This window comes from Plecotus auritus (assembly GCF_963455305.1).
Source record: "Plecotus auritus genome assembly, chromosome: 4".
Lineage (NCBI taxonomy): Eukaryota > Metazoa > Chordata > Mammalia > Chiroptera > Vespertilionidae > Plecotus > Plecotus auritus.
Genome location: NC_137775.1, coordinates 8513452 through 8536914, shown reverse-complemented (window position 1 = coordinate 8536914; position 23463 = coordinate 8513452). Strand labels below are relative to the sequence as shown.

The following is a 23463-nucleotide window of genomic DNA, read 5'->3' as shown; positions in this document are numbered from 1 at the left end:
TAGGTTGATACGCTAAACAAGATTTTTCACATAAGGACAACTAGATTATTCCTTTGTAAATTCTCTTATTTGAAATTGTATTCAGACATAAGATTAAAAACCAGAAGGCCCCACCAAATTCATTGAATGTGTGTGATTATTCCCCAATGGGGTGATTCTTTGGACTTGATCAATATAAAGAAATACATCACAACACAGTGAATCTTTGAAGTGGAGTTTCAGGACTTAGAGAAGGAAAAGTAGCTGTGGAATGTTTCAGCCAAATTATACTACAAATTAACACATAGAAAATGTGCTCCCAGTTTTCATAGTGAATATTATTTTTTTAAATTTCTATTTCACATAAAGTCTTTCTTCCAGTGAAATCTAACTTTGCCAGGGGAAGATATAACCAACAAGATGTATACAGCATAATGTTCTGATCAAATTGTACTGAGTAGCCCTTATGCTTAGTAAGCAGCTTATAAAATGGCATCAATTTCTGGGATAAACAAAATTTTACTCCTTATACTCTCATAAACCATAGAAGCCATTGTCAATTATGCTACCCATATTTTTTAAGTGGGTGATACTCACCAAGATTTTGATGGTGTTATTTCAAATGATTGTAAAAATATGTGTTATATTGTGAGAAAGAATTTTATTATACGTGGGTGATAAACTACTATTTGAAGGGCAGAATTACCTTGATCAAGCTTTATTAAAAGGAGACCCTGACTGGTTGCACATTGCATTAGCTGAAAATGGCAGATCGGTTCATTTTTAAGGAGTAGTATTTAAGAAAATGTACTTTGAAATATGAATGTTTTATTTTTGTGTTTCCATGAAGCTATTTCTACAGTGTAACACTGCATGTTTCCACATGTCATGGCTTCATCCAGCCTCATTTATGGCAGCTTGTTCCCCTGTCCATGACTTGCAGGCAGAAGCTGTAACATGGAACAAACCAGGATGAACTAACCACTCACTTGCATTCTGTTGCACAAAATGTCAACATCAGAGATTGCACCAATTCTAGGAAAACTTCCACCTTTAGGATCCCAGGTTAGAGGAAGTGTCATGTCTGTGTAAAGAAAAGATGTCTAATGAGAAACGCTGTTTATTCACAGAGCAACTTGTCAGGAGCAGCATTGAGGTGTAGACAGAGTAGCTCTCTACTGGAGACAAAGAAAAGAAGCTTCCTCATAGGACAGAAAACTTGGTTCCTGGACTGTAAGCTGCTTTCTATGCTAAGAGATTTTGATTCCAAAACAGTTTGGAGAAGAAATAGCAAAAAGTGTAATAAAGTTTTTGGTAACATCAAGAGAGTTTCTTTTGTGTATATGTTTTGATTCTAAGTAGCATAATTAATCACCATAGATCCGTGGTCGGCAAACTGTGGCTCGCGAGCCACATGTGGCTCTTTGGCCCCTTGAGTGTGGCTCTTCCACAAAATACCACGGCCTGGGCTAGTCTATTTTGAGGAAGTGGCATTACAAGAAGTTTAAGCTTAAAAAATTTGGCTCTCAAAAGAAATTTCAATCATTGTGCTGTTGATATTTGGCTCTGTTGACTAATGAGTTTGCTCACCACTGTCATAGATAAATAAATGAAATTTAATTAATTAAATAGAAACCAATTTAAATATATTTTTTCCACCAAAGTGTCTCAGAGAAGAATTAGTTTTATAGATTCTGTCAGGGAGCATTAATTAACACTTACATATAATTTTTAAAAATTATTATTTTTAATTTGCCAAATTTGAGGTACCAAATATAGAATATATTTTGATGTAAATGACAAGAAAATATCTTTGACTAGGTTGTTAGGGATCTTGAGAAGGCTAAAAAGGGCTAATTTCAATGTAACTCTGATATTTGGGGGTTAGTGATCTGAATCCTTGTCAGCAAGCTCAGTGTACATTCTTGATAACCTATAATTAAGTCACTACGTCCTTCCCAGATACTGCTCTTGCAGAATCTGTTACTGTGAATAGTGCACTGCCCTGGAGGGAGGGTTATTAATGCTGGCGCCAGGCCAGACCATCAGATATGGCCTGGAGACACCCAACACCTGAGGGCCTTCTTGCAAGGCCCACAGAAAGGACCGGAAGCATAATCCATATTTGTGGGCCCAAGACCACAGGGAGATATAAAAAGAAGCCCCATGCATGTTTCTGCACTCAGATTTGGAAAGCTATTCCCTTAGTCTGCCGGTGTATTAAACAGTGTCTCTCCTCTTCTTTAAAGCATCACTTGGTTTTTCTTTGGTCTTCTGCAACAATCTCATTTTGGATTTGAGTTTACATGAAAGGCTTTCATAATAAGCTGATGAATTTCTTTCTTACTCATTTAGATGAAATAGCATTTTAAAAATCATTTTTATAATAATGGCTATCCTGTCTTCCTTATTTTAGGAATGTCAGACCTGCTGATGGGAGTTTCCACCAGTGACATTAGTAGTCTCTTGGGTCAACTTTCTGACAACTAATACCTTCGATCCCTTGTTGGAAAATGAGGGATGTAAAGAAAATTTATTAATTTTATGAAGCATTGTGTTAGTTAATATGAGAATTATATTGTCACAATCAATGATTCATTTACTTGGTTGGAATTTGATAATTCTTGATAATGTTCAATTTAGTTGGATACTCCAGGCCCATGCATTAGGAAATACGACTTTGCATTATTATTAACATGCTCACTGGCTTCTCAGACACTTATATTTTCTGAGTAACAATTATTTATAAATCTACAATCTAATAGAAGTAGACATAGTGAAAAATAAATAAGACTTAGCATAAAGTGAAATAAATTTTAAGGTAAACCCTAGTACTCGTTTTTAACTTTTCTGCTCAACCCAAGCTTTAGAAGGTTCTTTGTTTAAATGGCCAATAGCTGAATATTGAGATGGCACCATTCAGGTGGCATAGCTGCTTCAGAAGCATTTATTTTTAAATAATATTTCCTCACAGTGGCAGATCACTACAAATAGTTCCCCGTTTACATATATATTTTTGTAAAGCCTTTGCTCAGTTCGTACTGAAGGTGTCCTGAACATCCCAGAAAATGCCTGATGTGTTGGATTATTCCTCTTTCCCAATTTTAAGTTTAGAGGTATATTTGTTGTGGTATAATTGTGATAGAAAATGAGTGGTGGGTTGGAATTCCTTTTTAGCTGCCATCAAGAAATTGCCAAATTTTGGCAAATATATCATTTTTTTGTATAAAATCCTTTGTTTGCTTTCCCGTACATTTCTTAGCAATGACATCTCAGAAGACCAGGGAAGGTTCAAACGCCAGGCAGATGCAATGCTCCTTAATGACTATGCTCGCTTACAACAACAGAAGGCTGTGAATGACTATTTGGAGCAAGTGTATAAGAATAAGAGGTAAAGAAACAGCAAGCTTGCTAAATTGAAAAATTATAAATGTCATTCAAAATATAAGCTACAGATGAACAAAAATAGATCCAGAGACAAATGGCAGGGGTGGTGATGGCGTTAGAGAGCACCCAAAATACTTGTATGCATGCATATTAGCATAACCAATGGACACAGACACTGGGGCAGTGGTGGCTTGCCCTGGTGGGGATGGCTGAGGGGGAACGGGTCTATCTGGGATAAAGGAGACATGTAAAACTTTAGACAATAAATAAAATTTTTTTAAAAAATGCAAGCTACCTATGGAGCCTTACCTATCTCCCTATCTCTCTAGCTATACTCTGAAGCAGGAATTCTCAACCTTGGCTGCCATGAGACAACCCCAGAAGATTTTTTAAATATCATGTTTGGACCTTACCCAAAACCCATTTCAATTCCCTTATTTTACCAAATGAAGATATGAGTTACTTTGTTTTCAGAAATTCAGTAAGACCTGAGTCTACCTGGGGTGTGTAGATATTGGAACACAATAAGTAGGAAATGGATGCTCTCTCTTTTTATTGTGATTATTATGGTGTAAATGGTGAGTGTTAGGGAAAATTCAGGTTGGGTGACAATAGACAAACTGACTCTCTTTGCTCACTAGATTAGATTTTGTAAGGATAATTTAAGCTCCTTTAAGGTGAAAAAGCAAATCATAGTTAATAACTAACATCATGGATAATTATTTAGCCCCCAGAGAACTTCACAAGGCACAGATAATAGCATAGGTTACACATCATCATTCCTTTCGATGTTTTCTCATCTAAGAGCCTGAACATGCACAATTTTCTCTTCCTGGTCTGCAGTGGTAAGAAAAAATCTTAGGAGTCAGAAAGATGATCCAAAGAAACTCTTTGGAACAAAGCCAATGACAAGTTTTCAGTGGTGAGTATATCCGCGCATGCTTAGCCTATTCCTACAGCCATCGTCCAGCTATTTCAGTGGGTAAGAGTCGCTTGGTAAGAAATATCCTAGACTTGTGCACAGTGAGACCTCATGTAAGAATGACACTCGTACAGAAAGTGGACTGTGGACCAGTAATTGGCATATTCTTGCAGGGTTCTGGTTGCTTAAAGGAGAAAAACCACAATGAGTAAACAGTTTTTATCTCCTAGTTTACTCAGACATACTCCTTCCCTCTGTCCAGACATAAAATGGAGGAGAATGACCCTCACCACATAGTGAGAGAACAGGCTTTCCTATTGAGGTCAAGCCAGGCTGCTCTTACTGCTTTAAGGTTTCATCTGATGATAACTGCTAGTACCTTATTTATTTTTTGTGTAGAGAAATGGCACCTAATTACAGAAAATATTGTTATTATGAAAAATTGCATTCCTTGAAACAGCAAGCTTCATGCAACAAAAGTCAAGTTCAGCTTCTTTTACCTACAAAGTGAGGGTAGAAACTATGACTCCAATAGTTGTCACTGTAAAAGATTTTTTGAGTAGAGAAAACACAAATAGGTGTGTTTTTTTCTTTGTTACGTCATAAACTTGTTATCACAATTACTTTTATATATGCACATCATATTTCTTTTCTGAGTACATAAACATTTACATTAGCTCATAAAATACGTTTGTGATATTTGGCTTAGTAAAATTTTATGTTATTGAAGCAGGAATTTTAGGGGGACACAGGCAGGCTTAGGGATTTTTTAGAATTGGGGTCCAGGAAAAGCATGGGGCTGCAGACTGGGAGAAGGTACATTTCCATAACATGAGGAAGCCAGGTGCAGTCACATTTCCATAAGACAAGGAGGCAGCCACAGGTATATTCCCATAAGACAAGGGAACCGGAACTAGTCAAGAAAGCCCAAAGCGAATAGGAAAACAATAAGGGAGGAGGTGGGAGAACCTCGTATGTGCCATGTGAGGTTCAACCTTTGAGCCCAGGAGTTACTATAGTAACCAACTCAAAAGGGAATATTGACCAATCAGAGGGGATATCGGGCACCAGGCTCTGCAGCCTATAAAAGCCATAGGGAAGGGGAAGCCAGTGGGATTCTTCCCCCTCCCTACTTGGGAGTCAGCTCTGTGGGACTCTTCCCTCTCCCCATGTGGGAGTCTGTACTTGTTCTTCAATAAATTCCCACCTTTGCTATACCACTTTCTGTCCGTGGATTCATTCTTCGATTCCGGCGGACAAAGAATCCGGGTTCCAGTCTGAAAATTCGGTATCATTATCACTATATCAGATATTATCAAATTTGTCTCTAAAGGCTCTAGAGAAAATATTTTTAGTTTTATCTATATGTTTGCTGTTTAAGATACTCAAATATGCTACTGTAATATAAAAGTAACCACAAATAATATGTAAAAAGAATGGGAACAGATGTGTTACAATAAAACCTTACTTCTAAAACATGAAGGTTGGCTAGACTACAACCCAGAAGGCGTCAAGGAGATTAAAGGAGACCCAAGCTCAGAATGAGTATAATTCATTGTCCAACTTCAGTCCTGGTGTTCATGAGAGTCTTCAGTAGTGGGCAGGGTGTCTGTGAAGACAACTGGTGACTTGTGTCCAGTGATTACCCTTCACTTCCAAGGGACATACATGGTCAGGGGTGTGGCACGTGCCCATTCATGGTCATAAGTGGGTAGTTCAGAGAAATAAGTCCCTTTGCTCAGAAAGGAAAGGTAACCCCATGTGGCTTCTTGAAAAACTGTCTATAAGAAGGCGTCTCCTTCCATTATACAGCGCAGCAGACACTAAACCTCAGAAGAGGACTAACCACTCTGTCTTTTGCAAATTGTAAGATTATTTATGTGATTTCATCTTCCTTTCTTATTTTTAATATGTAGTTTTAGACACATTATTTTTTACCAAAAATCTTTTGGGTCAACTATTGTGAAAATTGCAAATGGGGAATTATTGACTGGTCAGAGGGTCCCTTTCTGTCCATCTGTCCTTTGGAAGATGTGCTCCTGAAATCCCACAACATGATTTCCTGTCACAGGCTCTGGATAAGGGGCAAAGAGAAAGAGATGTTTTTCAAGTGAGGGGATAAAGGAATGAAATTCAGATGCTGTCAATGAAGATATGGATATGCTTACATTCCAATTCTTTCTTTTTCAGAATTATAGAAGAAAAATGGTTAGATGAAGTAATTGTAGTTTGATTTCTATGGAAGCAATTCAAGAAACCATCTTCAAATAAAATAAAACCAAGTAAAATCCTATGTTGTGTATATTGTTATTTATTTTACACTAATATATAACTACTAGTGGCCTGATGCACGAAATTCATGTATGGGGGGGTGGGCAGTGTTCCTCAGCCCGGCCTGCACCCTCTCCATCTGGGACCCCTCGGGGGATGTCCGACTGCCGGTTTAGGCCCGATCCCTGTGGATCAGGACACAGGGATCAGGCCTAAACCGGCAGTCGGACATCCCTCTTGCAATAGGGGACCGCTGGCTCCTAACCGTTCACCTGCCTGCCTGCCTGATCGCCCCTAACCACTCTGCCTGCTGGCCTAATCAACCCCAACTACCCTCCCCTTCCAGCCTGATCACCCCTAACTGCCCATCCCTGCTGTCCTGCTCGCCCCCAACTGCCTCTGCCTGATCACTGGCCTGATCACTCCCAACTTCTCTCCCCTGCTGCCCTGATCGCCCCTAACCGCCTCTGCCTCTGCCCCACCACCATGGCTTTGTGCAGAAGGAAGTCTGGAGGGTCTCCTGGAAGGTCTCCTGGTCTAATTAGCATATTACCCTTTTATTAGTATAGATTATGCTTACATTGCAGATAATATTTGTGAATTCCTAAGTTTTCTTTAACTAAGGAAAAATCTTAGAATTTCATATGCTGTATATATTTTCTGTCAAGACATATATAACAAGAGGCCTGGTGCACGAATCTGTGCATGGGTGGGGTCCAGCCAGCCCTGCCCCGATCAGGGCCTATTGGGGTGAGCCAGCCTGGGGGAGGAGCCGCAGGAGGTTGGACAGCCAGCCAGCCCCCAGCAGTGCATGTCATAGCAACTGGTTGTTGCAGTCGTTCTGGTCTCTTAGGGTTTTATATAGAGAGATGGTAAAAACACTAGGCTAATTGCAATTATATGAGGATTTTCAGAAGTGCAGTCACTGAGAAAAATTGTTCTGTTTATTTATGGAGCTCCTTAACAATTCAGATAGTACAGCCGATAATGAGTGTGTGCAAATTTAACTGTTCAACAGATAGAAGTAGAATTCTGTGCCAAATTAATCCCAAAATGTCTCAGAGATCCCTGGCTGGTGTTTCTCAGTGATTAGAGCAATGGCCCATGCACTGAAGGGTCTCCGGTTCAATTCCAGGTCAAGGGCAGGTTCCTGGATCGTAGGTTCAATTTCAGGCCCCAGTCAGGGGCGGGTAGGGGGGGGACCTCTCTCTTTCTGTCTCTCTCTCTCCCTCATTCCATTTCTCATTACCTCCCACTCTCTCTAAAAGGCAATGGAAAAATATTCTCAAAGAGAATTAACAAAAAAAATTTCTCAGAGAGTACCAACAAAGACAAAAGTCATTCTTAAAAATATGCATTTCCACATATTTAGACAACCTTTATTTTCAATGGGTTTTAAAATCTCTCAGATTTGGATTTCTAAATGCCAATGACTCTCTTTCTTTCTTTCTTTCTTTTTTTTAATTTACTGTTGAAACTACTACTGGTGTCCTCTTTTTTGTTTCCCTATTGATAACACTCCTCCCTAGTATCAACCCCTCCCCAGGCCTTCAGGCCACTATTGTCTGTGTCCAAGGGATGGATATATATATATATATATATATATATATATATATATATATATATATATGTAAGTTCTGTAATTGATCTCTTCCCTCCCCCCACCTCTTTCCTCTGAGAATCCTCAGTCTGTTGCATGCTTCCATGTGTCTGAATGTATTTTGCTTGTCAGTTAATATTGTTCATTAGAGTCCACATATATGTGTCTCATGTGATACTTATCTCTCCTAAAAAGCAAAGGCTGTCTTTCAAAGCAGTGTTTCCATGAGAAGGAATGGCCTCCAATTCTGACATCGAGCCTTGCCTTTATGCTGGTGCTAATATGTTTAGAATGAAAACTGAGGGGGAACATTTCTTTTTTAGTGATAATTTTCATTCTTAGTAATGCTTTAGTCATACCAGGTTCCATCCCAGTGAAAGTAGTTCCAGCCATCATAGCCCATTCTAGACATTGAGATAGAAGAAGGGGCGTGAAAAACTAGGGAAGGAAAGAATGCATGCTGGTTCTCTTCTAGCTGATACCTATGCTAACATCCCTTTGACTAGAACTCAGTTGTTTGGTCACAGTCATTTGCAAAAGAAGCTGGGGCATGTTTTGTTTTGTGTTTGTTGTTTTCATGTGCCCTGCTAAAAACTAGTGTCCCGTAATATTCTATATATATTAAAGCCTAATATGCAAATTGTCCCCTCAGCAGATTGACCAGGAGACCAAGAGTTTGATCACTTGCTATGACGAGCGTTGATCACCAGGGGGCAGTGTGGAATAAAGGAAGGCCCGGCTGGCAGCTGGCAGCCAGGGAAGGGAGACCCCTGCAGGCAGCAAGAAGGCCCCTATTGGCCCTGATTGCCGGCCAGGCCTAGGGACCCTACCCATGCACAGATTTCAGGCACTGGGTCTTGAGTAAAAAAATAAAAAATAGATAAACCAGTTGGAGAAAGATAAATATCACAAGATCTCAGTCATTTGTAGACTATAATGAACAACATAAACTAATGAACAAAAATAGATCCAGAGACAGAGAAGCATCAAATAGACCTTCAAACTTCAGAGGGTAGGCAGGGGAGGGGGAAGGGGATAACAGATCAATCAAAGGACTTGTATGTATGCATATAAGCAGGATCAATGGACACAGACACTGGAAGAGGGGATGTGTTGGGGGGAGGGAGTGGCCGGGGAGGGGTCGATGGGGAAAAAAGGAGACATATGTAATACTTTAAACAGTCCTATCTAATAAAAGAGTAATATGCAAATTAACCATCACTCTGCTATACCCACCAGCCACGCCCACCAGCCAATCAGGAGCAAATATGCAAATAAACCCAACCAAGATGGCTACAGCCACAGAGAGTAGGAGGGAGGCTTGGGTTTCCCTGGCAATGGAGGAAGCCAAGCTTTCCACCTGCCTTTGCTGGCCTAGGCCTCCACTCAAGGCTACAAAGTTTCAATGACAGAAGATACATAAATCCAAACAGAAATGGCAGCAACCTCGGAGCTGGAAAGAGCAGGAGGCTAGGGTTGCCTGCAGAGATGGAGGAAGCCAAGCTTTCTGCACACCCTGGCCAGCCCAGGCCTCTGCTTAAGGCTACAAAGTTTCAATTATAGAGGATACATAAATTCCAACAGAAATGGCTGCTGCCACAGAGCAAGCAGAAGGCTTGGCTCCACTCCAGGCTACAAAGTTTCAATTGTAGAAGATAAATAAACCCCAGACACCAGGGCCTCCACTTGGGTCTCCAGGGGGCGTGGCCGGCCTGCAAACCACCACAGGCCCCTCGCCCAGGCCACCTCACACCCCAAGGGAACCCCCACCCTGATCCAGGACATCTTTAGGGCAAACCAGCTGGACCCCACCTGTGCACCAGGCCTCTATCCTATCTAATAAAAGAGTAATATGCAGATTGACCATCACTCCAACACACAAGATGGCTGCCCCCATGTGGTCAAAGATCCTGTCCCCATGTGGACACAAGATGGCCACCACAAGATGGCCAGCAAGGGAGGGCAGTTGAGAGGGACCAGGCCTGCAAAGGAGGGCAGTTGTGGGTGGTCAGGCCTGCAGGGGATGGCAGTTAGGGGTGACCAGGCCTGTAGGGGAGGGCAGTTAGGGGCAAACAGGCTGGCAGGGGAGAAGTTAGGCATCAATCAGGCTGGCAGGGGAGTGGTTAGGGGGTGATCAGGCTGGCAGGCAGAAGCAGTTAGGGGCAATCAGGAAGGCAGTCAGGCGAGCAGTTGGGAGCCAGCAGTCCTGGATTGTGAGAGGGATGTCCAACTGCCCGTTTAGGCCCGATCCCTCGAGGGGTCCCAGATTGGAGAAGGCCCGCTGGGATCGGGCCTAAACAGGCAGTTGGACATCCCTCGAGGGGTCCCAGATTGGAGAAGGTGCAGGCTGGGCTGAGGGAATTTCGTGCACCAGGCCTCTAGTGAATATATAAAAAATTAAAAACGAATAGATATATTAGAGGGGTGTGTGCTTTAATTTCATAGCTATGGGTCTTAAATTCTTACCAAAAAGAAATAAAGAAATGATAGAGAAATTGGGAATCAGAAAGACATAAACCATTATTGAAGAATCAATATCATCACAGTGCAAATCTTCACTCTGATTTGCTGCAATTAGAGCACATGGCTATAGAAGGAGAGACTAATCTAAAATTATCAGTAATTTCTAGTCATCACTAGTCATCACCGGTAATCACCAGTTCTACTAGTCTAGAAGTACAAGTTGAAGTGAATTGGACTAATTTCATCTTTTGTTCATATCTGATATCACAAATTACTAAATATTTGATAAATGACTTTTCTATGCAAAGCACTGCTATGAAAACAGAAAACATCCATGTGCTATGTACCTATAAGGAGCTTCTAAGATCAAATGGTAGCAGGATAATGAATCTAAGAATAATAATTTTATTTTATTAAGAAATCTTTTCAATTTATTCTCTATTCTTTCAAGAAATACTTATTGAACAACATGGATGTGTAGTGTAGAAACCTCACAGTGGAGTGTTTGGGCAGAGGGCACAGCCGATTCCAGGGAGACAACAGTCCTGGTGCATCTGGACAGCAAGGAAGCCAGTGTGGTGCTAGCAGTGTGCACTGGCTGAGGGCGGAATTGGGGATGAGTTCAGAGAGGTTACCATGGTCTGGCTTGTGAGTGGCTTCACAGGCCCCCAGGAGGACTTGAGGACTGAGATGGAAGATTTGCTGGGGTGATATCCTTGAGAAATAAGAGGAAATGGAGGGTAACCAGGTAGGTGGCTTCACATTGGCATGGTGCAAGCACTCATCAGCCAAAGGAATAGGCAGAGTATCTGGGCCAAAGGTGTTTGGATAAACTTATGAATGGGTAGAAGCTGAGGGAATGCCTGTTTTGATGACATCTATATTCTCAGGGAAATAGGTAAGAGTAAGGATAACTTAGGAGTATTGGAGATATGGGAAAATTAAAAAAAAAAAACATGAATAGTTGAAAAGATGACTTGGAAAATAAATGAACTAGGAAAAATATTTTTACTGATATGAAGAATTCAGTGATGAATAAGATGATTTTGCAATCTGGCTCAATTTACATATTCCAAGAACTTTTTTTATATATATATTTTGAAAGGTTAATGAAGGCAAAAGGGTTTTTCCAGAGATATTCCCAGAATATATTTTGTGATTCCAGAACAATCTCTGAATACAACATGCCCATTCAGGGAATTTTGGAGGGTGCATGATTGCTCTTTAAGAATCACTACCTAGTAGTCATGTAGTAGTTGGTGTCATGTGAGAGAGAACCTGCAAAAGAAAGATGCTACGTAGGCCATTAACATCATCCGAGGACATCAGAGGAATGGCATGGGAGAGCGTTCCTTGTCCTCTCCCTGAAACTTCAACAAGTTAACCAACTATAATTGAACAAAGAAATCCCTTGTCAACACAGATGCACGCCCGAGAGACCCACACATTGGAACATGTAAAGGTGGCCCCTGGGAATAATCTGGGTGATGAGAAGTGAGGAAAGCACAGGCTGCAAGCAGATGCAGCCCTGCAGCTGGGAAATGATGGCTCAGAGGCTGGGAGAGGGGAGACAGCTGGCTGTAGCAGGCACTTCCTTTGATCAGGAGGAACAGAGCTGGGGGTGGGGGCAACTCAGCATGGCAAGTGGTGAAGGAGCCAAGTGCCCATCAGTAGATGAGTGGATAAAAACCCTCTGGTAGATTTACACAATGGAACATTATTCAGCCATAAAAAGGAAGAAATCTTACCATTTACCACAGCATGGATGGACCTAGAGGATTATTTACATCATGAGAAATCCCACAGAAGTTGTTATTTCTGGTTATCATTTCTGGAAAGAAATAAAGATGACCAGATATCCAGACTCACTTGAAGAATATCTTGAATGCTTCCTACAAGGAAATGTGCCCCTGGGCTCATGGTTTGACCAGGTTCATGGCTGGCCGCTGATGCAAGAGAAAGAGAATTCCCTATGGGTATTGTATGAGGGGCTGCACCAGGACATGAGAGCCAGTGTGGAGAGGACCAGCCCGTGCTTGGGCATGCAGCTAAGCTCAGAGCTGACCTCAGTCCTCCAGAATATACCCTTCCCGGCCAGCAGAGAGAATAAAATGAGCAATTACCCTCTAACAACTCATACCTATATGGACACAAGCAAAGTGTGTTATGGGAAAAGGAATCACTGGGGACTGAGAAAGTCAATTCACAGTAACCTAGAGGGAAGCCTTTGTAAAGTTTCTGAAGAGAAATGGCCAGACTTCTTCAAGGCCTTTTCCCATTGGAATAATGTCCTCCTATGTGTAAATCTGATGTAAATGCTGAATTTCCTGATGTTCTTGTGTATAGACTTCCTCATACAAAGCAGACTGGGCACTACAATCCATTATAACTACCAATAAGAAGGGTTCTTAGTAACTGAAGGCCAGGCCACCTTCAAGCAGTTATGTAATCACTCAAATGTAAAAACTAACAGAAACACAATATTTTAAAAACATAAAAATAAAGAAGTAAAAAGAAAATTCACATTTGTATTTCCTGAGTTAAATGCTAAAGAATTCAGGATAAATGCAACTATGTATTTTTATGGTTCTTTTTCTTGAAGCATCCTATTTATTTGCTTAAAGGATCTCTATTTTCATCCATTTCCTTGAAAGAATGAAGAAACAATTGTATGAAAACTAATCTGTGAGTAAAGACTGAACCTGCAGATGGTGCTATGATTCCTTTTTAAAATTCAGTTTTCTTTTTAGTTTAATTTTAGGTTTCATTCATTTCCTTTAGTTTAGTTGAGTTGAGTTGAATTGAGTTGAGTTTAAGCAAAACATGATTCCATTATTTAGTTTCTTTTTATGCAGAGATAATAAAATAAAATTATTTCTCCTTACTTTTGTGTTTTATTATTAAAATTGGAAATATACTTACCACTAGAAAAAATCCACTGTATTTACTCTTTGTGAATGCTAAGTTCTCCCTTAGCTGTAATAATATTCACATTTGTATGTTTTTTCTTTTCTTTTTCTTTTTCTTTTTCTTTTTTTTGCTTATCACTCAGCATCTGTTTTTCCATGACTCTCAAAAAACTCACTTTGCTGTTGATGGTCTTAAATAAAATTATGGCACTGAGAACTGTGTGATAAAGAAATAAGGACAAAAATTTCCATATACGAATAATTTCAAACTCTCCTATGTTATAATTAGGTCAAATAAAGATTTCTTGGTATTAAGCCACAAGAACCCAGGCTTAAGACAGAGCTGTCATTGGGCAAACAAATTTCCAGCCATTTTTACATTTAAATCATTTAATTTTTCTTATAACCAAATATGATTAGGCATAGAAGGATATCCTTTTACCAGATCAGTCTGCTTTGAACAAAGCAAATGGACACCACAACCAGAAGTTAAGTGGGTATCAAAGCACAGTACTCTACCCATGCTTTCCAACTGGCTCTAGGCAACCACCTTCAAGTGACTGGGTTGGAGAAGTTCAAAAGCTGGTGTGGGTGTGGGTGTGTGTTGGGGAATAGGGGAGAAACATGGCAATGCTGCATTGTGCAAAGATTTATAAAAAGATGAATGTGACTTTTGAAAGAGAATAAAAGTTGAATGCCTGAAGGTGAAATGTCTCGTAATTTAGTTTTTAATCATTTGAGATTACCTGTGAGAGAGGGCATTGGGAAGGATGACATTCTATAGAAATGCCACACAGCAGTGGTACTACCACCGTCTACTTCACTGTGCATGTTGCCTTTCTGAAACTTTTACACTGGGATTAATTTCAACATTAAGGAATTGTAACAAAATGATGGAGAATGACTTCTCTATGGTTTCAAAATTAGTATAAATGTCAACACGCTAGCCGGTTTGTCTCAGTGTTTAGAGCAGAGGCCCAAGGACTGCAGGGTTACAGATTGCATTCTGGTCATGGGCCCATACCTCCCTTGAGGGCTCTATTCATGGGTGGGTCTGGGCAGGTGCGGGAGACAGTCAATCATTGTGTCTCTCTCACATCAATACTTCTGTCTCTTCCTTCCTCTCTCTATATAAATAAATTAATAAATAAGAAAAAATATACATGAGTAGATCTCAAAAAAAATTTACATAAATCAAGGTCTACAAAAATAGCATAAAAATAAAATGGCTTTAAAAGAATTGAGCCTTTGTAATAAAAGAGAATTATACATTTATTGCATTACAAATATATTTGTTGCATTTCTAATGTATTCCTGCACATAATTATTTATTTTCTGAAGTAAACTCAATGGTTCTGGCTACAACATTAATCATTCACTTATATCTTTGCTGCTCAGATTAAAATATTTCACATTAAACTCAGTACTCTTTTTATCTAAAGAACAGGACATTTCCTCTTGATCTTTGCATCATGAACTCGCTCACCATAGATTTATATAAATCAGATATAATGACAATTATGTAGGAACTCCCAGACCTATACACCCTGTGGGAGAGCTACTGTGACCTCTTTCAGAGTTCTGTGATGGCTCAGCCCTGAGTACAAGGCCTATAAAATGATGGGCTTTGAACTGCTGGTCAAAGTAGATGAAAGCAGCTACTGGCAATAATACACAACCCTTAGCCAGAGCCAAGTTCTAGTTCAACTCCAAGGGCAAGAACTGGTGGAGCCAAAGAGAAGACTCTCAGGCACCAGGTAAATATCAACATGCCTCAGCTTCTCACATGTGAACGAAGTTTGTGATTTTTTTGATTCAAAGGTGCTTTCCCTGCTTCCTCTTTGATTAGTGGTGTTTTTTAAAAATTATGCACTCAAGAGCGTTCTTTGTTTTTAGCTTGTAAAAATATTTTGACTGAAGGGTTCTGTGGGTACATTGGTTTTTGAGGTTTTAAACTTGTATTTAAAGTGATGAATTCTCAATGTCATATGTCGGGTTTAGGAAACTAGAAAGTATATAATTTCCTCTTTATTTTAAGCCAAAATGCCTCAATTTTTATAGTCAGTTAGAGAAACATACCATGTACTCCCAAGTTTCTATCTAAACACTACTTAAAAATATAATGTATATGTGGATTAAAGGTAAAAATCACAAGCTTTGTTTTTAATATATTTTTCTGTTTCTGGCAAAATTATGTCAATGATGATATGTAATTTAATGACATTGATATACTAATTTTTATACTTAATTTAGTTAAGTTGTTCAACTCCAGGCATTAAAAAAATAAGGTTTGAGTAATATCTATAATTAAAGGCTGAAAAAATGTACATACAGAACAATTTTTGTATATACATATAAATATGCATATAGATAAGTATAGGTATACACACACACACATATACATACACAGATTATTAAATACTTGATACCCCAATTTTATGTAAGTCAGATGCTAAAACTGAATGTAGAATAAATGATATGTTTTTTTAAAAACTGTTAGATAAGACACTAAACCTGTATGTCACATCTCCTTTATAAGTAGCTGATCCCCAAGGTTAATTCCAGGACTGTAAGAGTATGGCATTCAGTATATACATGGGCTGACTATGTGCCTGGTGAGGGGTGGGCAGCAGTTGAAGGGGATTCTAATTCAAGCACCTGTCAGAGAGAAATCCTCTTGATTAGAAAGGAAACATATAGCAGTTTAACTTTTCTTATAAGATGAAAATTATTTTCCAAACTCTGCATGGACCTTCAGAAACTTCTGCTACACACTCAGATTTACTGGGTATCATTCTGAAAATTATGAAAACACTTATTTGTAAAGATATGTTTACCCCTTTGTTTATCACACTATTATTCACTGTGGTCAAGACATGGAAAGAACCCATATATATCTTGACTGATAATGGTAAAAAGATGTGTTGCAACAAATGTACAGTGGAATTCTACTCAGCCATATAAATGATGAAATATTGCCATTTGGGACAACATGGGTAGATCCTGACAGTAAAGGGCTAAGTGAAATGTCAGACAGAAGTCTAGAGCCATCTGATCTCACTCATACAGGGTGTCCCCAAAAAAGTATACACACTTTAACAACTGATAGCTCCATTTTGAAAATGAAATGAATTTTAATAAACACTGCCTTTATATTATCCAAACTGTGTACACATTCTTTGGGATAGCCTATGTGGCATAGAAAACAGAAAGCAACAAATGAACAAACAAAACGAACAAAAAAACTCTTAGAGGCAGACAATAGGATGGTGGTTACCAGAGGGGAAATGGAGTTGGAGGGAAGATGAAGAGGGTAAAGGGGGTTAAAAATATGGTGATGGAAGGAGACTAGTCTTTGAGTGCCTAGCAAACAATGCATTATACAGATAATGTAATGTAGAATTGTCTACCTTATTAACTGATGTCACCCCATTAAAAAAAAAAAGAAAAAAAAAAGAAAAAAAGAAGAATGGCCTGGCTGGTGAGGTCTGTGGTTGGAAATCTGATGTGACTCTCTCCCTTTCAAGGTACAGAGATGGAAACCAAAAGGAATTCCCAGCTCCTCCTGCCCCTGATCCTTCTCAGCGTGCTCTTCTCACAGACATGGGCCTTGCCTGCTTCGGAAGAAGAAGCACTGAGGTCAGTTCCCTTCCAACTGAGACAGTTGAACCTTCTGTCTTCACTGAAATGAGAATTTCCTCCCCTATGGCCACGATCAGTCTGTTCTCTGTGTCTATGAATCAGTTATATTTTGTTTCTTCATTTATTTTGTCCTTTAGATTCCACATGTAAATGAAATCATAAGGTATTTGTGGCAGTCTGACTGTAATTTAAAAATTAAATTAAACGGAAGAATTTCCTTAATGTTATTTTGGACAACCCAAATTTTAAAATGATATAGAATTTTTTGAAATATTAGGTTGATACACTAAACAAGATTTTTCACATAAGGTCAACTTGACTATTCCTTCTTAACATCCTTTAATGAAATTCATTGAATAATACTGTATTATTCAGAAATGGGGCAATTTTTTGGACCTGATCAATATAGAGAAATATATCACAGCAAGGGGAAAATTTGAAGTGGAATTATAGGACTTAGAGAAAGAAAAGTAGTCGTGAAATTATTCAGCCAAATTATACTACAAATTAGCACTTATAAAATGTGCTCCCAGTTGTCATAGTGAATATAACAATTTTTCAAAATTTCTATTTTGTATCAAGTTTTTCTTCTTGTGAAATTTAACTTTGCCAGGGAAGATATAAGCAATGAGGTGGATATGGCTTAATGTTCTGATCAAATTGAACTGAGTAGCCCTTATTCTTGGTAAGCAGCTTATAAATGGCATAAATTTCTTAGATCCAAATTTTTTTTCCTTATACTCTCATAAACCATACAAGCCATTGTCAATTATGCTAACCATATTTTTTAACTGGATGATATTTCCCAATATTTCAAGGGTGTTATTTCAAATGATTGTAAAAATAGATGTGTTATATTATGAGAAATCATTTTATTATACGTGGGTGACAAAATGCCATTTGAAAGCAAAATTACCCTGACCAGGCTTTATTAAAAAGAGACTCTGATGGGTTGCAAGTTGCATTAGCTGAAAATGGCAGGTGAGTGCATTTTTAAAAAGTAGTATTTTAGAAATACAAATGTATTCTTTTTATGTTTCCATGCGGCTATTTCTGCAGTGTAACACTGCATCTTTCCACGTGTCATGGCTTCATCCAGCCTCATTTATGGCAGCTTGTGCACATGTACACTTTTGCATGCAGAGGCTGCAACATAGAACAAGCCAGGATGAACTAATCCCTCGCTTGCGATCTGTTGCACAAAATGTCAACATCAGAAATTGCACCCATTTTAATAAAACTTTAGGATTCTAGGTTAAAGAAGTCTCATGTCTGTGTAAAGTAAGGATGTCTAATGAGGAAAGCTGTTCATTCACAGAGAAATTGTCAAAAGCAGCACTGAGGTATATATAGACAGAGTAACTCTCTACTGGAGACAAAGAATAGAAGTTCCTCATTAGAAAAAAAAACTTGATGCTTGACCCTTAAGGTCTTTTTTGTGTTAAGAGGTTTTGATTCCAAAAAAAGATTGCAAAAGGTATAATAAAGTTTGTGTTAAAATCAGGATAGTTTTTTCTCTGTATATATTTTGATTCTAAGTGAAAAAAATAAAGGACCAAAATTAAATGAATGAAATAGAAACGAAAGAATTAGTTTTATAAGTTCTGACAGGGAGCATTATTTAACACTGACTTATACTTCTAAAAAAGATACTTTGCTAATTTTGCCAAATTTAGACTAAAATGTTATACAGGTGACAAAAAATACCATTTATTAGATTGTTAGAGAATCTCCTTTTGGATTTGAGGTTGCATGAATGTCTTTCATAATAATCTGATGAAGTTCATTCATACTCATTTAGTCAAAATAACATTTTAAAATTCATTTTAAAATAATGGCTATCCTGTCTTCCTAGTTTTAGGAATGTCAGACATGCTGATGGAGTTTCCACCAGTGACAGTAGTAGTCTCTTGGATCATCACCCTCCCAAAGACTACCCAGAGTCCCTTATTGAAAAACGATTGAGGTAATGGCAATTTATTATGTGTATCAAGCACATTATGGTTAGTTAAAACTATCACTGTTCAGCCGAAACCGGTTTGGCTCAGTGGATAGGGCGTCGGCCTACGGACTGAAGGGTCCCAGGTTCGATTCCGGTCAAGGGCACGTACCTTGGTTGCGGGCACATCCCCAGTAGGAGGTGTGCAGGAGGCAGCTGATCGATGTTTCTCTCTCATCGATGTTTCTAACTCTCTATCCCTCTCTCTCTCTTCCTCTCTGTAAAAAATCAATAAAATATATTAAAAAAAAAAAACTATCACTGTTCATGGTTCATTTATTTTATTGCAAATTGGTAATTCTTGATAATGTTGAATTTAGTTGGACACACCAGGCCCATGCATTAGGAAATAAGACTTTGTAGTAATAAAATAGTCACTGGCTCTGACACACTTACATTTTCTTGGTGGCAGTTACTTGTAAATCTACAATAAAATTGAAGTAGACACAGTAAAAAATAAATAAATAAGACATAATATAACGTGAAATGAATTTTAAGGTAAAGCATAGTACTTGTTTATAACTGTCCTGCTAAAACCAAGCATAGGAAGGTTCTTTCTTCAAATGGCCAATAGCTGCATATAGAGGTAGCACCCTTCAGGGGGAAAACTTCTAAAGGAGCTTTTATTTTTAAAGAATATTTCCTCTCAGTGACAGAGCACACCTGCAGATTGTTCCCCGTTTATATACATAAAGGTAGATAGATCTAGATCTAGAGATAGATAGATAGATAGATAGATAGATAGATAGATAGATGATAGATAGATAGATAGATGATAGATAGATAGATATTTAACAATGCATTACCTCAGTTACTACTGAATGTATCTTTAACATCCCAGAAATGCCTAATGTGTTGGATTATTCCTCATTTCCCAATTTTAGGCTCTGGGGTATGTTAATTTAGTGTATTTGTGATAGAAAATGAGTGGGGTGTTGGAATTCCTTTTTAGCTGACACCTAGGAATCTAGAACTTTGGGCATATATATCATGTTTTGATACAACCCTTTGTTTGCTCCCCCTCACATTTCTTAGCGATGACATCTCAGAAGACCTGGGACCAAGAAAACGAGAGATAGATACCACATGTAACACATGCCTGGCCGCTATTGATGAATTTCTAAAGGAGAACCCTGGCAGGTAATACTTGAAGTGATTCCCTGAGGGGGCTAGATAAACACAGAGCAAGCTTGCTCAATTCAGAAATTATAAACGACATTCAAAATACAAGCTACACATGGAGCCTTACCTATCTCTCTATCTCACTAACTATACTCTCAGCAGGAATTCTCAACCTTGGCTGCCGTTAGACAACACAGCAGAATTTTTAAAATACCATGTTTGGGCCCTCCACAAAACCATTGCCAGGAAATTAGTGCCTCTATGGATGTGGCTCTAGACATGGGTCTTTCTTAAGTGTTACCCAGTTGACTCTATTGTGTCTCCAGGGGTAAGGAAGACCACCGTTGACACATCTGCGCTGAATCTGGGAGCAAGTTTTATCAAAAGAGCTGGTTTTTAACCACAGAAACACAGTCCACTAGCTCTTTACTATCACTTGGATCTCCTTGTATGAGCATTTGAACTCCCTTATTTTACTAAATTAGGCTCTGAGTTATTTTGTCTTCTGAGACTCAGTAAAGCCCGAGTCTGTCTGGGGTGTGTAGACATTGGCGCACAATACATAGGAAGTGGGTGCTCTCCCTTTTTATTCCAATTACTATTGTGTAGATGGTGAGTGTTAGGGACAATTCTGGTTGGGTGAGAACAGACAAAATGACACTTTGTCCACTAGATTATTATTCTGTACGACTAAGTTAAGTTCCTTTAAAGTTAAAAAAGAATTCATAGTTAATATGTAGCATTATAGATAATTATTTATCCCCCAGAGAAATTTACAGAGAACAGATAATAGCATAGGTTACACATTTATTTAGATACTCTCTCATCTAAGAGCCCTAACATGTACAATTTTCTCTTCCTGATTTATAGTAAAAAGAGAAATGCTAAGGAGACAGAAAGATGATTCAAAGAAACTCTTTGGAACAAAGCCGATGACAAATTTTCAGTAGTGAGTATATCTGCGCATGCTTATCCTATTCCTACAGCCATCGTCCAGCTATTTCACTGGGTAATAATCACTTGGAAAGGAATATCCTAGACTTGTTCACAGTGAGACCTCATGTAAGAATGACACTCCTACATGTAGTGAAGTGGGAAGCAGTCAATGACATCAAAATATTCACGAAGGGTTCTGATCGCATAAAGGAGAAACATTACAATGAGTAAACATTTTTTCATTTCCTACTTTACTCAGACATATTCCTTCCCTCTGTCCAGATATAAAATGGAGGAGACTGACCCTCATCACATAGTGAGAGAACTGGCTTTCCTATTGAGATCAAGTCAGGCTGCTCATATTGATTTAAGGGTTCGTCTGATGATCAATTGCGAGCATCTTATTTAAGTGCAGGGAAATGCCACCAAATTTCAGCAAGGATTGCTATTGTGAAAATACCAAGGCACTGTGGGTATAATTGTAAAATATAGCAAGCTTCATGTAGCAAAAGTCAAATTCAGGTTCTTTTAACTATAAAGGAAGTATAGGTACTATGATTGCAATAGGACTTACTGTAAAAGACTATTTGAGTAGAGAAAACACAAATAGGTGTTTTTTTTCCTTTGTTAACTCATAAACTTATCACAATTACTTAGTATATATATGTTATATTTCTTTTCCAGAACATTAATGTTTACATTAACTTATAAAATATGTTTATAATATTTGGTTTAGTAAATTATTATGTTATCACTATACCAGACTTGGCAAATTTTTCTCTAAAGGCAGCAGAGGAAATATTTTTGGTTTTGTCGTCTATATGGTTTTTGTTTAAAACACTCAAATATGCTATTATAATATGAAAGCAGCAACAAAAAATAAGAAAAAGGAATGGGAGTATCTGGGTTACAATAAAACTTTATTTTTAAAACATGAAGGTAGGCTAGACTCCAACCCAGAAGGGATCAAGGAGATTAAAGGAGACCCAAGCTCAGAATGAGTATAATTCATTGTCCAACTTCAGTCCTGGTGTTCATGAGAGCCCTCAGTAGTGGGCAGGGTGTCTGCGAAGACACCTGTACAATTGGTGACTTGTGTCCACTGATTACCCTTCACTTCTAAGGGACATGCATGGTCAGGGGTGTGGCACATGCCCATTCGTGGTCATAGATGGATAGTTCAGAGCAATGGGTCCCTTTGCTCACAAAAGGAAGGTAATCCTGTGTAGCTTCTTGAAAAACTGTTTATAAGAAGAAGACCTCTCCATGACATTATACAGCACAGCAGACACTAAAACACGGAAGAGAACTAATCACTGTCTTTTATGAATTGTAAGATTTTTTATGAGATTACATCTTTTTTTTTTAATATGTAGTTTTGGGCAAATTCTTTTTCACGAGAAATCTTGTGGGTCAGGCATTTGTGAAAATTACAAATGGGGAATTAGTGACTGGTCACAGGGCCCCTTCCATCCCAGGGCCTTTCTGTCCATCAGGCCTTTGGAAGATGCACTCCTGGTATCCCACCACATACTCTCCTGTCACAGGCTGTGGACAAGGGGCACAGGGAAAGAGATGTTCATCAAATGAGTGGATAAGGGGATGAAATTAAGATGCTGTCAATGAAAATATTTATGTTTCAATACCAATTCTTTCTTTTTCAGATTCCCCAAGAAAAATCATTAGATGAAGTCATTCTAGTTTGATTTCTAAAAAACTCCAGAAAGCATCTTCAAATAAAGAAATCAATTAAAAAATAAAATTGTGTGTTGTGCATGGTTTGATTTATTTTATTCTTGTATGATGTCTATTATACTTACATTGCAGGTAATATTTGTGAATTCTTAGGTTTGTCTTTAGTGAAAATCTTGAAATTTAATATCATGTGTACATTTTCTTTCTGAAGTATATTTAATGATAAAAGTACTAGGATAATTATAATGCTATGAGGCTTTTGGAAGTGTAGTAATTGAGCAAAATTGATCTGTTTATTTATGGAACTTCCTTAACTATTCAGATAGTAGAGCAGATAATCAGTGTGTGCAAATTTGAATGTTAAGCAGTTAGAATACAATGATAATAAATCTAAAAATGTGTCAGAGAGCCCTGGCAGGATTTTCTCAGTGGTTAAAGCAATGGCCCATGCACTGAAGGGTCTTGGGTTTAATTCCAAGAAAAGGACAGGTATCTGGATTCTAAGTTCATTTCCCAGTCCCAGTTAGGATTCATAAGG

At 38.5% G+C, this 23463-nt stretch overlaps 1 protein-coding gene across 1 annotated transcript; it reads left to right on the top strand.

The window, feature by feature from the left end:
- Positions 1-17064: 17064 nt before the first annotated feature.
- Positions 17065-22964, top strand: LOC308245723 (VIP peptides-like). The gene is made up of 5 exons (XM_080663422.1): positions 17065-17170; positions 19029-19139; positions 20208-20312; positions 21165-21243; positions 22895-22964. Exons 1-4 carry the CDS (start codon positions 17067-17069, stop codon positions 21196-21198), a joined length of 354 nt encoding a protein of 117 aa, XP_080519548.1. The 5' UTR covers positions 17065-17066; the 3' UTR covers positions 21199-21243; positions 22895-22964.
- Positions 22965-23463: the final 499 nt, after the last annotated feature.